The sequence below is a fragment of the Nicotiana tabacum genome, chromosome 18 (genome assembly GCF_000715075.1).
Source record: "Nicotiana tabacum cultivar K326 chromosome 18, ASM71507v2, whole genome shotgun sequence".
NCBI lineage: Eukaryota > Viridiplantae > Streptophyta > Magnoliopsida > Solanales > Solanaceae > Nicotiana > Nicotiana tabacum.
Genome location: NC_134097.1, coordinates 95,309,432 through 95,329,623, shown reverse-complemented (window position 1 = coordinate 95,329,623; position 20,192 = coordinate 95,309,432). Strand labels below are relative to the sequence as shown.

The window sequence follows — 20,192 nt, the reverse complement described above, 5'->3', positions numbered from 1 at the left end:
TCATGATATGATGCACCAAGAGATAGAGGTGTATGTGGACGATGTAATCATCAAATCCAAAACCCAGGACGACCACGTTCGAGACTTGAGAAAATTCTTTGAGCGGCTGCGCAAATATGATTTGAAGTTGAACCCAGCCAAATGTGCATTTGGGGTACCATCCGGCAAACTCTTGGGATTCATAGTCAGTCGGAGGGGCATCGAGTTAGATCCAACAAAGATAAAGTCTATTCGGGATTTGCCTCCTCCAAGAACCAAGAAAGATGTTATGAGTTTGTTGGGAAGATTAAATTACATCAGTCATTTCATTGCTCAGTTGACTCTATGTGTGAACCCATATTTAAGTTGTTAAAGAAAGATGCGGCAATCAAATGGACAGTTGAATGTCAAGAATCTTTTGATAAAATCAAGGAATATCTGTCAAATCCGCCAGTCTTGGTCCCACCTGAGCCAGGGAGGACTATGTTCTTGTACTTGACCGTCTTGGAAAATTCTTTTGGCTGTGTCCTCGGGCAACATGACGTGACCGGAAAGAAGGAGCAGGCCATTTACTATCTAAGCAAGAAGTTTACTAGTTATGAAGCCAAGTACACTTTATTGGAAAGAACTTGTTGTGCTTTGACATGGGTCGCTCAGAAGCTGAGGCATTATTTGCAAGCTTACACCACCTACCTCATAACCAGGTTGGATCCTTTAAAATACATATTTCAGAAACTAATGCCCACTGGGAGATTAGCAAAGTGGCAGATCTTGCTCACGGAGTTTGACATAGTCTATGTCACTCGCACGGCAATGAAAGCCCAGGCATTAGCGGATCATTTGGCTGAGAACCCGATTGATGATGAGTACCAACCTTTGAGAACTTACTTCCCAGATGAAGAAGTAAATTCAGTTGAGGCAATATCTGAAGACACTCATGCTTGGAAAATGTTCTTTGATGGGGCGGTAAACGCAAAAGGTGTTGGAATTGGGGCAATTTTGATCTCACCCACTGGTCAGCACTATCCAGCCACAGCTCGGCTTCGGTTCTTCTGTACAAACAACACCGCCGAGTATGAAGCTTGCATTATGGGTATAAACATGGCAATCGACCAAAATGTCGAAGAGTTGTTGATCATGGGAGACTCAGATCTGATTATCCGGTAAGCCCAAGGAGAATGGGAAACCCGAAATGTTAAGATTATCCCTTACAAGAAGCATGTGGAAGACCTTAGCAAGCGATTCAAGTCAATAGAGTTCAGGTACATTCCTCGTTGTCACAACGAATTAGCCGACGCACTTGCTACTTTGTCCTCAATGCTGCCGTATCCAGGGAATGCTCACATAGATCCCTTGGAAATTCAAATCAGGGAAAGGCATGGTTATTGTAATACAATTGAAGCAGCACCAAATACCCAACCATGGTACCATGACATCAAAAATTTTCTGAAAACTCAAGAATACCCCGAGCAAGCCAGTGGAGACCAAAAGAGAACCATTAGACGGCACGCGAGTGATTTCTTTTTGAGTGGGGATGTCTTGTACAAGAGAACTCCGGACCTCAATTTGTTAAGATGTGTTGACGCAGAAGAGGATAGAAGAATCATGCATGAGGTACACGCGGGAGTATGCGGGCCCCACATGAATGGGTATGTTTTAGCAAAGAAAATCCTTCGAGCGGGTTATTACTGGATGACCATGGAAAAGGATTGTTTTAGTTTCGTTCGGAAGTGTCATCAGTGTCAGGTGCACGGTGATTTGATTCATGCACCTCCCACAGAACTGCATCCCATGTCTGCACCTTGGCCATTTGTTGCCTGGGGCATGGACATCATTGGGCCAATCGAGCCAAAAGCCTCAAATGGACATAGATTCATACTAGTTTCCATTGACTACTTTACAATGGGTTGAAGCAATCACTCTCAAGTCTGTCACCAAGAAAGCTGTGGTAGATTCCGTGCACTCCAATCTTATTTGCCGTTTTGGCATTCCTGCAACTATTATCACAGACAATGCTGCAAACTTGAATAGTCATTTGATAGGGGAGATATGTGAGCAATTCAAGATAATGCACCGGAACTCTACTCCTTATCGGCCTAAAGGCAATGGTGCCGTTGAAGCAGCAAACAAAAACATCAAAAAGATTTTGAGAAAGATGATTCAAAGTTCCAGGTAGTGGCATGAAAAGTTGTCGTTTGCATTGTTGGGATATCGCACTACTGTGCGCACATCAATTGGAGCCACCCCGTATCTTTTGGTTTATGGCACGGAAGCCGTAATACCCGCCGAGGTTGAAATCCCCTCTCTCTGAATCATTGTTGAAGCCGAAATTGAAGACAGTGAGTGGGTTAAAACCCGTTTGGAACAATTAACCTTGATCGATGAAAAGTGAATGGCTGCGATCTGCCACGGGCAGTTGTACCAACAAAGAATGGCTCGTGCCTATAACAAGAAAGTGCGGCCTAGAAGTTTTGAAGTGGGGCAACTCGTTTTAAGGCGTATTCTTCCCCATCACCAGGAAGCAAAAGGAAAATTCGCTCCTAATTGGAAGGGCCCATACGTCATCAGAAAGATATTGCCGAGAGGAGCATTGTATCTGGGCGATATCGAAGGAAATGATCCTGAAGCAGCTGTAAATGCGGATGCAGTCAAAAGGTACTATGTTTAGTCTTTCTGTAACAACAACATTGTCTGATTGGGAGGACGAAGACTTTTATTCTCGCTACCCAAACACTATCTACCCTTTTGCAAACCCATTTGTGCCGGTTACTCTTCTTTGATTGCCCTCTTTGAAACTTGAAAGTGTTATTGAAAAAAAAAATGAAAAAAAAGAAGAAGATGTTTTCCTAAACTACATTCGACTTGATTCTGAAAGGATACGTAGGCAGCCTCTCTATGGGGTTCAGTCACACCAAAATAAAAATCCAAATTCCCTCAAAAGTGAAATTGGGGCAGATGTTGTAATGGTCCTGCAATAATCCCGCTTGAATGGTTCCAAAGTTGTAATTCGATCCAAATCATTTTTACCCAAATCCTTTCAAGTCCTTCCGATCAATCGGTAAGAATGTTCAAGGATCAGATAATACAGCTACTTGGATCCGATGCAATAAAAATGAGAGAAATAAAATGAGAGAGTCTTATTGGTGAAAACCCACACGGGCACCATAAGGCGACGGTGAGCATAAAAATTGAAAATGAGAGAGCCTGGTTAGTGAAAACTCGTAAAGAGTACTATTAGGCGACGGTGAGAAGAGAAATGAGAGAGGTCGATTGGCGAAAACCCGCAAAGGGCGCCGTCGATTGAAAAGAAGACACCCCCCACCACTGAAAGAGTCCTGGCCAAGTTTCTCGATTTGGAAATGTGGTTCACAATGAGTTAGATAGTTGTGCATATCGGGTATCCAGTCCAAGAAGCATGTCATGTCTATTGAAGTCTGCATGCACCCTAGATAAGTCCTTCTTTCCCCCAAAAGAGACGCTTCTCCTTAAATTCATTTTTTCTTGTCCTTTGTTTACTTTTCCTTGAATCCCTTTCGGTCTAACTCTGTTCCGAAACTAATACAAAGAAAAGGTGGCAAGATTGGTTTTACAGGGTTTTGTTTAATAAAAGCCAAGTCCAAAGAAAAGTACCCAGCCTCAGTGGGTGCATCAAGTCGATCCCAACTGGCCATGATAGCCGATGCTCTGAAATCAGAGTTATTGAAAATGAAAAGAAATCCAAAGTCAAAAGCCCCTAGAAGTAGATTAAAATGAAAGGGCCAAAGCCCTATACGGGTAAGCTGTCATGATAAATTTTGAAAAGTTGAGTTCCTCGATTTTAGGAGAGAGACCAATCTTTAAGAAAAGCCAGCAAGCGGCAGAGGTTCTCGCCAAAAGAGTTGGGCCGAGATCAAGTGATCAAAAATAATGAAGGCCACAAAACCGACCACCGTTTCAAACTAACAATTGTTCTTTGTTTGAAAATTTGAAACAGGTGCAATCCAAAGCAACAGTGCAAGAAGCAGGTGTAACCAAAATGGAAAAAGAAATGTGCAAGCGCTAGAAATAGCTTAGCAACAATAATCAACCCAAAAGGGAAGTCTCCTCCAAATTCTTTCCTGCATTTTTTTACTAAAAAATGAATTGAAAGAAAATAGATAAGAAGAAAACAAAAAGGTAGTTTAGAAGCCCCAAAATCAATCTTTTACCTTTTTGCCAACATTAGGGCTCCAATCCCTGAGTGAGATTTTACACATAGGGCCTTCATTCCCTAGTCGCATTTTGCCAACATTAGGGCTCCAATCCCTGAGTTGAGATTTTTAGACATAGGGCCTCCGTTCGCTAGTCGCATTTTGCCAACATTAGGGCTTCAATCCCTGAGTTGAGATTTTTAGACATAGGGCCTCCGTTCCCTAGTTGCATTTTGCCAACATTAGGGCTCCAATCCCTGAGTTGAGATTTTTAGACATAAGGCCTCCATTCTCTAGTCGCCTTTTGCCAACATTAGGGCCCAAATCCCTAAGTTGAGATTTTAGACATAGGGCCTCCATTCCCTAGTCGTCTTTATTATCAGCATTAGGGCTCCAATCCCTGAGTTGAGATTTTTTAGACATAGGGCCTCCATTCCCTAGTAGCTTTTTGCCAACATTAGGGCTCAAATCCCTAAGTTGAGATTTTTTAGACATAGGGCCTCCATCCCCTAGTCGCCTTTTGCCAACGTTAGGGCTCCAATTCCTAAGTTGAGATTTTAGACATAGGGCCTCCATTCCCTAGTCGTCTTTATTGCCAACATTAGGGCTCCAATCCCTGAGTTGAGATTTTTAGACATAGGGCCTCCGTTCCCTAGTCGCATTTTTTGCCAATATTAGGGCTCCAATCCCTAAGTTGAGATTTTTAGACATAGAGTCTCCATTCCCTAGTCGCCTTTTTGCCGACATTAGAGCTCTAATCCCTAAGTTGAGATTTTTAGACATAGGGCCTCCATTCCCTAGTCGCCTTTTGTCAACATTAGGGCTCCAATCCCTGAGTTGAGATTTTTATACGTAGGGCCTCCATTCCCTAGTCGCCTTTCTTTTCCAATATTAGGGCTCCAATCCCTGAGTTGAGATTTTTAGACATAGGGCCTCCATTCCCTAGTCGCCTTTTTGCCAACATAGGGTATCCACTCCCTAGTCGAGGTTATTTTAGATATAGGGCTCCATTCCCTAATCTCTTCCTCCTAAAGACACGCAATCCTTATTTTACCACTTTCAAAACAAAACAAAAAAGTTTAGATTTTAGTTACAAATAACTTACAAAATTTTCCTAGTGAAAACTGGGGCAGAAAAATTTCGTTCGTTTGTTTGTTTTGGTGTCTGAGCAGGTTTGGCCTCGAGGCACAAGGTCTGAGACAACTAAAAGAATGAGTCTCAATCCAAAATAAAGAAAAGAAGAAAATGAGCAAAAAGAAATGAACTCAAAGTGTTGATGTGGAGAAAGATGTGGACTGTTCAAGATATGATTGAAGTCACAAGCTTCGCATGTCCCGCCTTGATCCGAAAAGCTGAAGAAGAATGAACCAACAGTTGCAGCTAACGAGCATAAAGATTCAGATCAGAGTCTGCAGGAAGAACCAGTCAAGATCAAGGACAAGTTTCACAAGACTCATAGATAGGAATCTTGTAACTCATAGCTGATAGACTTGTTTAGTTTCTCTTTGATTTTTGATATAATAACAGGATCGCGGACCGGAGCCTCGACGGAACCTCACTCGACTCCTCAACTCATCATTCCATCATTTTTCTTGAACTACACGCGACCTGATTCCCTTATAACCCGGGATATGTAGGCTGTCCAGAACCAAGACTCGGTTGCACCCTTTCTCTTTTCTCTTATCCTTATTTCTTCTATTTTGAATAAAGATATGTTCAAAAATTAGTCACATGGATCACCTTATTTTTGCTTGAAAACTCTTCATGTTTCTAAGCAAAGAGGGGCAACTGTGAGCACCTAATTTTTGACAATATTTAATTTTTTTTGTCACTTTTTCTATGTAAATATTTTAGGGGGTTTTAACATACAAATTTTTAGCTTTGTTATACTTTTTATTATAGGTTAAAAATACAAATTTTAGAAGGTGAATTATTACTATTACTATTATTTTATTTTTAGTCTTATTTTTAAATAATAATAAAAAATCCGAAAAATATTAATTTTTTTTAAAATTTTCGGGAGAGATTTAAAAAAATAAGAAAAAGGGAAGTATGAAATTTAAAAAAAAAGTAAAAGTAGGTGGAATTCTCTTTTAAAAAAGTAAAAGAAAGTGAAAAATTAAAAAAATAAAAGTAAAGTTTTGTGGAAATTTTTAAAAATAAAAAGTAAAAGAAAGTTGGAATTAAAAAATAATATAAAGGTAGCTGAAAATTTTAAAAAATTTAAATTAAAATAAAGTAGAATTTTTTAAAGAAAAGTAAAAGAAAGTGGATTGTTTTTTTAAGAAAAGTAAAATAAGTGGAATTCTCTTTTAAAAAGTAAAAAAAGTGGGATTTTAAATAAGATAAAAGTAATTAAAGTTAGAATTTAAAAAATAAAAGTAAAGAAAGGTGGTAATTCTTTTTATAAAAAAAGAAAAGCAAAATGTAAGTGGGATTTCTTTTAAATAAAAAATTAAAAAATTAAAAAAAATCTAATTTTTTTTTTAAAATTCTCCTATAAATAGAAGAGAAATATTTGAAGAAAAGGAGAGAAGGAAGAGGGAAGAATATTGAGAGAAAACAAATTTTCTTCTTCTATGCTAAAGAGAATTTCTACTAGTTTTATTCTTTCTACCTATTTCTTTCAACAACAAAAAAAAACATATAGCCATTCATTACCTTGTTTAAAAAAAAATACCTCAAAAACAGGGGCTAAATCACACCAAAAATCAAATCCAAAAGCTTCAAACTCAATTTAAAAGATAGCCCAAAATACTAGCCCGAAGAGGTCGAAGTTGAGTTCGGTTCGAAAGGTTTCCGCTCATTGCCTCTGATTGTGGTTCATTTGCACATTAAATTTGATGGTTGTTTGCTCCATATGTATTGAGTAAGATCTTCATCGATAAAAGGTTCATTCTTTTATTAACCAATGTTTCCATTATTTTTCTTTCACCGTATTTCCTTTTGATTTGTATATTATATTTTGGTTATCTACCAACTTGAAAGATATGAACAAAAAAAATGAAGGAAGAGCATCAAGAAATAGAATTCGTGAAAGACAGAATGAGTTTCTTCAATGAGATTGTAGTTCATAGGGAAAGATAGGAAAATGTATTCAAAATGGAGAGAGAACGATGTAATAGCTTGGATCCAAATTAAAGGACGTTAAGTCAATAGCAAATTTGATACCGACATGGATGATTAGGTCCATAATAACTCAAATCATATATTTCTTCAATAATAATTCCATATTCATAAATCATGACCTTGCAATAATCTCAAAATAGTTTTAGGAAGAAACATAATCATGAATATTTATAGTTTGCTTTAAATTGAATACAATCCTTTTAGAATAATCGAGGCGCGTCATGCCAAATAAAATCTCAAAACTCATGGCCCTCATTTAATTAATTTTAATCCTTAGAAATCGAGGGGTGCCATTTAGTTGAATTTTCCATGGCCCTCGCAAACTTGAAAGTGCGTAGTTGCTTTAGGCGCGCTATTTTAAAAAAAAAAAAAATTAATTTCCTAAACTCGGGTGTGCATTTTATGTGACCCAAATCCAAATCTCAACAACGTTAGATAAAATATGTCGTGGACCGCGGCTGCATTTCATGTGACGTGGTTCAATACGTGTTTTATATGACGTTGAATTTTTCCAAAAAAAATAATTTAATTAAAAGCGGCTAATAAGTTAAAATATACCATAGGCTGAAACATGTTTTAAAAATCAGATAATAGGCCAATTGTAATAGTTTAAGCGACCGTGCTAGAACCACGGAATTCGGGAATGCCTAACACCTTCTCCCGGGTTAACAGAATTCCCTACTCAGAATTTCTGGTTCGCAGACTTCAAAAGGAAAGTCGAAATTTCCTCGATTTGGGATTTAAAATAAATCGGTGACTTGGGACACCAAATAAACTATCCCAAGTGGCGACTCTGAATTGAATAATTAATCTCATTTCGAATAATGTCACTTAAATTGGAAAAACTCCCTTATATACCTTCGGGTGTGTAAAAAGGAGGTGTGACAGCTCTGGCGACTCTGCTGGGGATCCAAACCCAGAACGTTTATAGCAGTCGATATCGAGGTCAGTATAGACTCAGCTAACTTCTGTAGACAAGTACAGATTAGTAGGATAGTGGGGGGATTGGATAAGATAACAGTGATCCACAATACATCTCCAACTATACAGAAGCAACTATATCCTTGGCTCAACAAATATCATTTCGTGAGTGGATTGCTATTTAGAATGAAGAAGTATGTTTTGGGAGATGGACATAATAAATCAAGAAACAAACTCATAATGTTTGCATAGTTCCATGTTGACAGAGAAGGTGATATGCCACATTGAAAACAAGACCCGTCACAGCCAAGAGCTAACTCTATCGATCAGTAGGTCACAGACATTTTACATGGAACAACCTGCTAATTATACATGTGAATGCATCTAGCCAACAAAATTTGTTACATATAGGAAACATTTACAATGACAACCAAATACAAGTTTATTCTCTTGGAGTCACCTTCCACGTGGCGACTTGTGATAGGCCTGTAATGGAGAGGCAGAGGGTGTCATGCTGAGTGATGAACGATGTCTAAATGGAGAAACTGGAACAGAGCTGGAAGTGGTTCGATGCTCAATCCGAGAGACTTTGGTAGCACCTTTCGGTGCTTGAAGCTCTTCAAGAGAAGCCAACACCTCAGACATACGTGGCCTTAGCTTCGGCTCATTGCTTAGACATTGCCAAGCAAGGTTAGCAGCTGTATATGCTCCTTTCTGAGGATACTGGCCCCCTAGTTTGGTGTCCATAATTCGAAACAACTTCCTCTTGTCCCCTAGATATGGCTTTGCCCAATCCACAAGATTTTGCTCTACACCAACCTTTGTTTTATCAAGAGCACGACGTCCTGATAATAGTTCAAGCAATACAACCCCGAAGCTATATACATCACTTCTTGAAGTCAATCGACCTAGCGGACAGCAAGTATAAATCATAACCAACAATATCAAGAACAGAATTCCAGCAATCAGATTTATTTAAGAATATTAATCATCATGCTTAGTCCTGCAAAGTGACTATATAACGTTATGCTCACTTGTGATAGGAAATCAATCCTTCTATTCTCTGTGAATATGGAGCATTCTAATAACTTGTCAAGGACTAGTAAAATTGGGGACTAACGACATTCCTAGTACTTCCACACAAAAAAGGTTTACAATATATGTCCAACAATATTACCTTTTCTCAATATTCAAGTTGAAAATGGCATAACAAAGGGAGGATAGCATTTTTTTTCCTCACTAAGTTGTGAGGGACACCTAACTGGCAAAACATGACCATCATTGAATTTGTAGAAGTTGCCAAAAACATGTAGATTAAAAGTTCCAGAATCACTGCTTTTTCAACGTTTTGGACAAAAGTTCCTGTAAAATTTTCTCTCTCTCAAGGACAATAAAATTGTAATGTTCTCATGTTCTATATAGCTAAGAAATTAGCAAAAATATTAACCTGTAGCAACATATTCTGGAGCAGCATAGCCCTGTGTACCAATCACTTGAGTGGATACATGAGTGCGATCACCAGTTGGGCCTGCCTTGGCCAAACCAAAATCAGACAACTTTGCATTAAATTCCTGCAATCACAGAACACAGAAAGATATTAAGCTTTTACTAGTTCTGAACACACCTAACACAGTTAATTTTAAACAAAGGCAACTGGATTTATGAGCTCATCTCAAAGCTTAATGCCTACCGCATCTAGAAGAATATTAGAAGCCTTAAAATCCCGATATATAACTTGTTCTTTAGCGTCATGTAAGAAAGCAAGGCCTCTCGCAGCACCAACAGCCACCTTAATTCTTGTTGACCAAGTCAGAGGCTGAGGCCCTCCTGTTGAACAAGATTCCAAGAATTACCACCAACTCATATATCCACATATAATACAAGTTTTCACATGGATATTCAATATTATCCATTTCATGCAAGAGCTGTAACTTACACCACATGGATTGAACCAACAATCATCACAGAGTTAACCAAGTTTCCTCAACACTGTTTGATTACTTATATCACAAAGAAGACCAACAAAAGGATTCACTGGAAAGAAATAATGGAGCCAATTTAACATAATCAAAATACGGTTTGAGGCAATTTCCCTGTAATGTCACCACTTTAAAGAGTTGGAATACATAAAGTGTCCTAGACATGGAATTAGATATTTAGTTTTCTTTTAGTTTATGGTTTCTTACTTTTGCCTCTCATTTGATTAATAGCAAACAGCTCCTACGACCCTAAAACAGGCAGCAGTAGATAAAAACAGTTTCATGTATTCAGAAGGACCAAATCTTAATCTTGTGAGGGAAAAGGTTACAGCTCTTTCTATACTAATTCAGAAGCCTTCGTATAACGAATTTATGATATATGAAACAATCCTGAGCTTTCGAAAGAAAATTAATCAAACACAACGAACCTACATTTGTTAATCTTGTCCAAGAGAACTTCTCCCTCCACCCAGGACTACGGCAAAATAAATTAAGGAAAAAACAAGAAAACTGGCAGCAAAGGATCGATTTAGTGAAAAGGGAGATCCAGCAATAAGGTAGTAAAGAGAGATCAACATACTTGAAACTGCTGTAGCACGGAAAACTCAAAGAAATGGAAGGGAGAATGCTTAGGTAGTGAGCAGACATACTTCTAAATAAATGGTTCTCCAAGCTTCCTTTAGGCATGAACTCATACACCAATAGTCGGTCGTCTCCCTCTATACAATACCCAATGAGTTTAACCAGGTTTGGATGACGAAGTTGCCCAAGGTAATTAACTTCAGTCTGCAAGGCATTTGCCGTCAATTACTAGGCCAACAAGAGTACTAAGTTATTTAAATTGGAAATCTGCAGAGGAAACATACCACCCACTCCTTGTGACCCTGAAAACCCTCTGGCTTCAGCTTCTTGACCGCAATGACCATTCCAGAACCAGGCTTTGCAGCAGTAAAAGTGTGTTCATCAATCCATCCTTTGAAAACATAACCAAAACCTCCTTCGCCAAGAAGACTGTCAGGTCTAAAGTTCCTTGTTGCATTTTTCAAATCATTAAATGAGAAGGACTTAACATTGGGGGAAAACAAAATTTCGCCTTCAGATCTTGGAGTAGAAAGTGTATCAACACTGCTTTTCCGACTATAAGATGGAATACTTAGACTTGATAAAACAGAGGAATTGCTGGTTCTGCTGGGAATCCTAGAGGCTCCAGAAGCTGCAAGATAGAATAGCAGAAAATAGCATTGCTGAGTCACATGTGGTAACAATCTAATCGTGATTTAACCCAGAAAAGCCTCAAACTTGTAACCAGAAGAAAGTACACTCATAAAAGTATATAGATTGGACAAAAGGTGCGCTTGCCAACAGTTACACACTAATCAACTGAAGCTAGTTTATGTAATTTATCAACAAGCATCTTGTCTATATAGTAGTAAAATGTCATACGTGTAACAAAAATTAGCAACTGGAACAAAGATTCCCATATAACTATCTCTTGATAAGTGATATTCATATAACTGTAAAGATTGAGAAAACAATTTGCCTGGCCGCAGTTATGTGTTCATCAACAAAGATACTATGACTAACATATAAAGTCACATATATTCACGGCAATCAAATGTAACACGGGCAAATGCAAAAGTCAGAGAATCACCCATTCCATAAAGGTGAAAAGCTAATCATCTGTAACCTTAAAAAAGAATCATCTTATTCCACAAGCATCTACATATGCAGCATAGCCCATTTCTGATAGTTAAAAGTTTCCAAGTTAAGGGCTTTCAATTGGCATTGATCAACTTAAGCTGCAAATGTGAATTCTCCCTTTCCTTTAAGCTTTCATCTTTGACAATTGCCGACCATCTCCTTGTAAATTCAGTCAAGTCCTTAAGTTTTATTCTAAAAGATTCACCTGAACTTGTCATTCACAATCTCAACTGAGACTTTCTTGTAGCAACAAAAACTGCAGTATAATCTCCCTTTCCATATGCTATGGTAGTACATGGGACGACAGACCAGAGAATTCGTCATCATATCAGTTTCAGTTAACATTCAAAGCTACAAGTACTTTATTTTAACTTGACATAACCTAGAAAAAGCACCCAGCTTTAATGATTGGCAATATTATCGCAATCTTGCAGGTAAGAACTCGTTATAAAGCCTCATTGTTCACCTCAAGCAATCATCTAATAAATGAAGCCATCTACAAGTTCCAAAAACAAACAGAGAGAAAAAAGAAGCTCAAAATAGCAAACACATAACCCAGTCTTGTTTAAACCGAAACACACAAGTAGCCAACACAAACAATGGTATTATACAAAATTTAAACAAATGTTGGCAATGAACAATCAAAACCCTACGAGTATCCCGTACCTAACTATCTTCTCAAATCAAAATAAGTTAAAAGATATGTGCTTTATACACCAAAACATAACCAAAGTCACAATAAAGAGGGATTAAATAAGTACTTAATAACTTCGAGCCTTCATTTAGGAGTCTTTTTAGTTTGTTTAGAGAGTTGTACTGACATCAGTACAACATGTACAGATCATAGCATTCTAATTTACCCAAGAGTATGAAAATTAAAACGGGTCCAAATGAAAATGAATGAATATTGAGGATTCATATTATAGAATCCTTGAGGAATAGTAGCTGCTTTTTGCTCATAAATTAGTTACTATAAACCATTCGAGATTATATCACAAACAATAAAAAGGGAAAAAACTAAATCATACCCCCATCTTAAAGCAGATAACGATATGGAAAAAAACAATCTTTAACACAGATAAGAGCATAGAAAGAACAAAAATACAATAAAAAGGGAAAGTACCAGAAATGTTTTGAGAACTGAGAGTGGTATCAACTCTAGCTGATGAACCTAAACAATTACCCATCAGACAACAATCTGAAAAAATATACAGACCAAAAACAAGTCTGAAAAAAATCAGACTTTCCTTAAATACTTCGAATATCAAGAAATATAGGTCGATATGTTTCAATGGAAGAAAAAAAAAAGGAAAAAATAAAAAAAAAAAAGGAAAGGGGTAATAGTTGGTAAATGGGAAAGCTAGACGAAAATTTGATTCTATATAAAGGAAGAGAATGTGAAGACACAGAGAAATGCTGGATTACTTTCCTATTTTTTATTGTTCTTTTGATGATAAAGATAATGTTCTGGACGACTTGTACCTATCTCCACTAACACAATGTAAAAGGTAAAATTTTATTATGTTTTAACCAGTAGTATGAATATTAAATAGTAAACATTTTCATATGTACTCCTATTTCTAAATTATATTCCCAATGTTTTAGATATTCAGATCTTAATATATATATCTTAATAATAATAAATTAGAATAAGTAATTTATGCAAATACTATAAATATTAAAAATTTACCTAGCTTAAGTGTGCTTGTGTATTACTATAGATATTAGTAATTTTATTTTCTTTTAGTACAAATATTTAATTAATCTTGTATTGAGTGTTCTAACAAAATTTCAAAATAAGAAAAAAAAATGAGATGTCCATAAGTTGTAGAGATATTATGGAAAAAGTACTTTTTAACTTAAAATTTGATTATTTGAAAAACCCAAAATATTAATAAAAGTAGGCCACAAGTAATTGCCTCAATCGAAAAATAGCTAGGCAATTGAAGTAAATATGCAATAAGACGATAAATGAAAAAGGAAAAGGGATGCTTATTATTTGGTGAATTGATAGAAGCTTGATCATCTACAGCGTGATTGATCAAGTACGAGTTTGATAAAAAAAAAGAATAATATTGTTACGTCCCGCAATATTACGTCAATATTACGTCTTGCACTATTATATTACGACGATGCTATGCTCTGTAGTAATATGTTACGATGGTGTACCCTCTACAGTAATATATTATGATTGATGTTACGTCCTGCAGTATTAAGTTACGACAGTGTTGTACCCGACAATATTACATTACGTTGATATTACGCATCGCAGTAATAAGTTACGACGATGTTTCATCGTGCAGTATTTTATGTGGAATTTATCGTAAGGTAATTGATATCAGTTCAAGGAAAAGATTATTTGGAGATTATAAGGATTATGCTATTTCACAAGTGATTAGTAAATTCATAAAGGTGAAAGGGGGAGCAAGTCTAAGAAAACGAATTTTGTCAAACTTTGGCATTTTGGGATAAAATACGGCCCGAGCTAAAATACCCGATATTTATATACTAATGTCATACAAGGTACTACAGGGCCATGATAATAAGGTGTATAAGGTATATGAAAATTGAGTAATATATTAAGTAATTTAAAATAATTCTTAATTATACGGGTAATTAGTTAATTACCAGGTAGCGGGATATTACCTAATTAATTAATTAACTATAGGATAAGATTAAAATTCTCACCCCACCCCCACGTGGCATCAAACCACTATTCAAAGAGATGACTCTTAAGTCATATTTGATTAGGTGGCAAAAAATAAGGTATTAATTACTAAACTCCTTATGCTTTCCTTAAAAGCCTCATGTTCCACTTCCGTATATCAATTGTGATAGTTGTGTCATAGTATCAGCCATTAGTCATTGAATCTAAATTGAGTTATCAAAGTGGTGTGATTTAAATTCGACGGTGGAAGAGAAACATATGCACCTAGAAGTTCATTCCGATATTTCTACTCTCCCAGAGATGAGCCCCATCCGGAGAACGTGGCTTTCTCATGGTTAATTTCTGTTGAAGGCTACTAGCTTTGGACCTTTTACCTTTGGAAAATACATTTTCGATTTGTGATGTAACAAGTAAGGATATTTTCTTCAACAAATGAGATTTTTAGCACATTAGCAACGTAAAATTTTACGGTTCTAAAGGAATACGGTGCAATCTTTTTCAAGAATATTATACGGAGTTTTCTCTATTTTAGGTATGTTAATGTCCTCCCTTCTTTCTTTTGGCATGGTCTAAATTATACTAAAGAAACGAGCAAATACGCAGTTTTCTATAAAATTACTCTATTCATAGAAATAGTCGGGCTGTCTATATTCTTGATTCCCCATGAGAGTTATTATTATCTTTTGTTCATGGGTTTCAGAATAATACGCAGTTGGAAAAGTTTATCCGGAAGGAATATCGAGATTATTATATATTTTTCATGCATTTCACTCATTTATACATGTGCATTGACCCATGACCAGATGGCGTTATATACGCGTATATATGTATATATATAAATATGAAATATGGAAAAAGGTTACGGCGTTATATACGCATCACCACCTGATCAGCTGGTATATGATAATGATGTTGCCCAAAGTGGCTGAAATATGATTCAAATGACATTACATATTCGGTACATTATTCGTACTGACGTCTCTTTTGCTTGGGGACGCGTGTGTTTCATGCCCGCAGGTCCCGATAGACAGGTCGAGAGCCCTCCAAGTAGGCTATCAGCTCAGCGGAAGATGTTGGTGCGCTCCATTTGCTTCGGAGTTACTTGTTTGGTTAGTATGATTTAGACATGTATTGTTTGCTATGGCGGGACTCTATCCCGACCTTTATAACATTTATGTACTCTTAGAGTCTTGTAGACATATGTCGTGTACGTGAAAGATTGTACGGTCTTGTCGGCTTATGTTTTGAGTTTATAAATGATTGTGTTGGCCTATTAAGCCCGTATGTCATATGTATATGATAATGTAATAAAAAAGATACGTTACGTTGGTACTCGGTTGAGTAAGGTATCGGGTGCCTGACAAATATTACAGTATATAAAAAGTGTATTGGGACATGTTTAATAAAATAAATTAATATCAAATTGATAATTCGTTATTATGCCGCAAAAATTTACAAGTCAATACCGTGTTTGCTAGTGGTATGGATTCTGGAGATGCACACAAGGAAGTTAAATTTATAATAATCTTTTTTTTTTTTAATTATAAAAAAATCATGGTCTTTATTGAAATTAAGTCCAGAAAACTACAAACTCATGTCCATGATGATAAAGTGTGGGTCACTACACTAATTACGTACATTGCCCCTACCGTCTGAACCTGTTAATCCATAATATCTCCTAACTACTTCTTGAAAAGACTCAAATACCCCTGCTCTTTACGCTTCAAAATGACCTTTTCTCTGTACTTCCAAAAATGCCTTTTTAATCCGTTGTCAAACGTGCGTTTATTACCTGATACCAGTGGGGAGTCAGATTTCAAAGGTTTGGGGTTCTAACCATTTTAAGTTACTGAGTTCTAAATTAATAATTTATACATATTTAGTAAATTTTTTAAGATAAATACAGGGTTTAAACCAAAGCTAGTGGGTTCCGCCGAACCCGACAGCATTCTAGCTCCGCCCCTGCCTGATACAGTATCTTTCAAAAAGTTTCCCATTATTGAATGTGATTCTGAAACACATGGGTGATAATTAAGGAAAAAACACAAAAAGTTTCACAGTGAATGTAAATGGATCATGCCATGGCTACGGGGACTAAGGCAAGGGAATCCCATATTCCCTGTAGTTTGTCCTAGTTATGAAATATCTGTCTAGAACTCTTAAAAGTATGAGTGACTTACCAGACTTCAAATATCATCCTATGTGTAAGCAACTCAAATTAACTCACTTGATTTTTGCCGGCAACTTAATGATTTTCTGCAAGGGGAATGCAGGATCGTGAAAAAGGTAATGGAAGCCTTGACCCATTTCAACAAAGTCTCTGGTTTAGTTGCCAACATAGGAAAATCCAACATCTTTATGGCTGGAGTTGAAGACCAACTAAAGGAGCAACTACTTGCAATAACAGGCTTTTCTCAGGGGACTTTTCCTATTAAATACCTTTAATGGAGTGTTATCAGTTGATAGAAAAGATTACTAGTCGAATAAACTATACACACTCCAAGCAAGCTATCATATGCTGGAAGACTTCAGGTGACCAATGCAATTTTATTCTCAATCCGCAGCTTCTGGGGTCTATCTTTATACTCAGGGGCGTATCTAAGGGATGAGAGTGGGTTCACGTGCACCCATATTCTTATTTCTGAATCATGTATAATAATATTATATAATTTTAAAATATTATAAATATATATATATGTACACCCAAGCTCAAAAACTCATGGGGTGTAATGGTTAATGGGTGCACCAAAGTGAGGTTAAGAATTTAATTTTCTTGTCCATCTTGCCTTTTGATTAAGTTTTGCTTTTCTTTGTTTTCTTTTTTTATTTGATTCTTTTTTAAAATTCCGACATCTATTGTAATTCATGTTCTCCTTCTGTAATAATAAAATTTTATATAATTAAACGAAATATTTTATACTAAAGCTAGTAGAACTTGAGGATGTACTATAGAGCCAATAAACGGGTTCAACTAACAAATTTTTGATACGTAGTATAGATATAATTTAGAAAAATCACGAAAATTCAGTTGGCTCAAGAAGTATGGAGGTTTAAACATTAAAGGATGTAAAAGTTGGAACATAGCATCGGTTGGAAAGCTATTATGGCAATTAGTGGAGAATAAAGCTTCACTTTGGATAAAATGGGTTCATGGCATATATGTGAAAAGTGACTTAAATATATGGACACACAAAACTCCACACGACTGCAGCTGGTATTGGAAAAAACTCAACTCTTTGAAAGAAGACATGAGGGAATGGTATGAACAGAGGAGATACAAGCTTACTCTATCACAAGTAGTATAAATTTGTAGGCTCTGTAAAGTATTATTCAGTCAGTGTAGGCTGCTTAAGGCAATTATAGGCAAGGCAAACATGCACAACAGAAGATTCCATTTACTCATGATCCACTTGATTTAATACTTTATCTTATTGAAAAGAAAACTTTAGAAAGCAATTGGAGTGAAAACGTAAGTCAGAATTGAGTTAAACTAAAGTCCAGAAATGTTTGGTTGTCACAAAATAATAATGAATGTTGTGCTACTTTTTATATACCCACTGATTTAGAATCTTAATTAGATACCGCTACCTAATTAAATATATATTCTTTTTTATCACTATGTTCTTGACCTTTTTAAAAGCTAAAATCCTTTCTTCAATAACATTCTCTTACGTTAAAAATAAGGTAGTTGACTAACACTAATGTCCAGAAGTGCCTGAACCTGACCTAGTGATTATGTTAATTTATAAATTAATATTATATACAAACCATACATAGTGTTTTTCTGTTTTTTTTGGCAATTTTTTAAGTTAAAATTCTTTTTCCGATGAAATTCTCTATTGGACCACCTAATTAAACCGTGAGATTAGGTAGTTTTCCACCAAATTGTGGTAGTTTCAACAATTCTACTCATTTGATTGATTTGAGGCCATTGATCTTTGATACCAACTAAATTGAAGTATTTACTCGGAACAGAAATTGGAATAAACCATGTCGAAAAAGTGTTGCATTAAAAGTGGGAACTGGCCTCATTTAGAATTAGAAAATTTAAGGCATCTGAAATAAGCTATGATCCACCATGACAAGATACAATAGTAGTTGATCTGCGTGATCCCTTAATTTTACACATTAGGTAGTTAGCTTTTGTCAATAGATTAGAGGTTAGAAGCTAATCTCTCTTATTCACTCTCCACATATTAGAGGGTAAGGTATTATGTCCCCCCTCTACATTGTTCCAATATTACAAGAAATTTTATTCAAAAAAAAAATATGGTTCATTAGATAAAAAAAAAACTTTTAACGACGGATAAAGTTAAAATAGTAGTTTTGCTTCTTAATCTCCCACCAAGCATAATGTTGATGGTGCAAATGAGATTGCGTTCAAAGCTAAAAGGGGATAACGTAACCAAACCTTTTAAAAGGGCCAACGTAACCAAACTTTATAAAAAGGAAAAAGAAAAGTATTTAACAAGTAAACTAATATTTCTCAGCATGCTCAATCCCGTTCATATTGAAATAGACCTAACAATAGAATAAAGATGAGGTCATGAAGTATTTTAATATTACCAAATAAGCAATTTTGTTGACTAGGTTTATTTTGTACAATTCTATAAGGCTTCTGACGTCGAAACTGTAATCACAAGAAGATTTTCTTTCTTGAAGCTTTTGTATAAATTTACTAAATATGAATTATGGGGCCATAGTACATGATACCACCTTCACAAATTATAGGAGGACAGACTTGGCTCCTTGGTAGAAAACCTCAAGTCTTGCAAAGAAAAAGATAAAAAATCGATTTATATTATCTGGGATCTTAAATTATCTAATATTAATGCTAGCAAACGTCTCAAGCATCAATAGAGCTGTAGTACAGGTAGCCCAGCTCATGCGGGCTTTGGCATTTGATGGGGGTGATCCACTATTTGGATGGGCCTTAAAATGACAAGTCCGCTCTAGCCCTGCATTGGTCATGGCCCCCACGGGCCGACTCACCATTTTTTAAAATTATTTTCATATTTTTAAAATTTAATTTTAAACGTAAAATACATTATATATACATACTTGTTGGATAGAAAGCTTCTGCAAAACGTAATAGTTTTTTACATTGTTATAATAAATTACTATAAAACTCAAAAAAGGAGAACAATATTTCATTTATTAAAAGTCAATACTTAAAACAAACTACTCAAAAATATTTTCAAAGTGCTCATAGTATAACCAACACAAACAAATCATCATCATCATCAAGCACATTTGAATCCTCTTGTAAAATAAAGATGTTTTAATATCTTCATTTTCATTTATATCTATAATTATATGCAATGTTAATTTGTTCAACATTAAGAAATAACTAAAATTTAAGGACAAAAAGTATTTAGATTCACATAAAGATATTGTACTAGTTTGACATTGGACTACTCCTCTTGTTATTTTTAGTTGCCTATATTTTTTATATTTTTAATTAAATACGTTTATTAGGCCAGAGGACGGCCCAGCCCAGCCTCGATCAAGCCCTATGGGCCACGACTTATTTGGGTCGGGCTTAAAAATCTTATTTTTAAATGGGGTCCAAAACTTTTAGCCCAACCCTATTAAATCACGGGATGGGTTGGGTCGGTCCAACGGGCCAAACCCATTTTGACAGCT

General features: G+C 36.0%; 1 protein-coding gene and 1 long non-coding RNA gene across 2 annotated transcripts; one reads left to right on the top strand and one right to left on the bottom strand.

Moving 5' to 3' along the window:
• Positions 1 to 8,397: 8,397 nt before the first annotated feature.
• LOC107811090 (putative serine/threonine-protein kinase PBL3) lies at positions 8,398 to 13,303 on the bottom strand. Its single transcript, XM_016635958.2, has 6 exons — positions 13,002 to 13,303; positions 11,044 to 11,390; positions 10,828 to 10,963; positions 9,889 to 10,025; positions 9,646 to 9,769; positions 8,398 to 9,106 (listed from the first exon to the last, which is right to left on the bottom strand). Exons 1-6 carry the CDS (start codon positions 13,063 to 13,065, stop codon positions 8,655 to 8,657), a joined length of 1,260 nt encoding a protein of 419 aa, XP_016491444.2. The 5' UTR covers positions 13,066 to 13,303; the 3' UTR covers positions 8,398 to 8,654.
• A 1,387-nt stretch (positions 13,304 to 14,690) lies between these two features.
• On the top strand, positions 14,691 to 15,823 carry LOC142172942 (uncharacterized). Its single transcript, XR_012702196.1, has 2 exons — positions 14,691 to 15,078; positions 15,564 to 15,823. It is a non-coding gene; the product is annotated as an uncharacterized LOC142172942 (long non-coding RNA).
• Positions 15,824 to 20,192: the final 4,369 nt, after the last annotated feature.

Excerpts from the sequence above, each read along its gene's own strand:
- LOC107811090 (XM_016635958.2), bottom strand. The coding sequence starts at position 13,065 with ATGGGTAATTGTTTAGGTTCATCAGCTAGAGTTGATACCACTCTCAGT. Across the intron at positions 11,391-13,001 it reads CAGTTCTCAAAACATTTCTG|CTTCTGGAGCCTCTAGGATT; the intron begins GTACTTTCCCTT and ends TCTATCTTGCAG. Across the intron at positions 9,770-9,888 it reads CTAATATTCTTCTAGATGCG|GAATTTAATGCAAAGTTGTC; the intron begins GTAGGCATTAAG and ends CTGTGATTGCAG.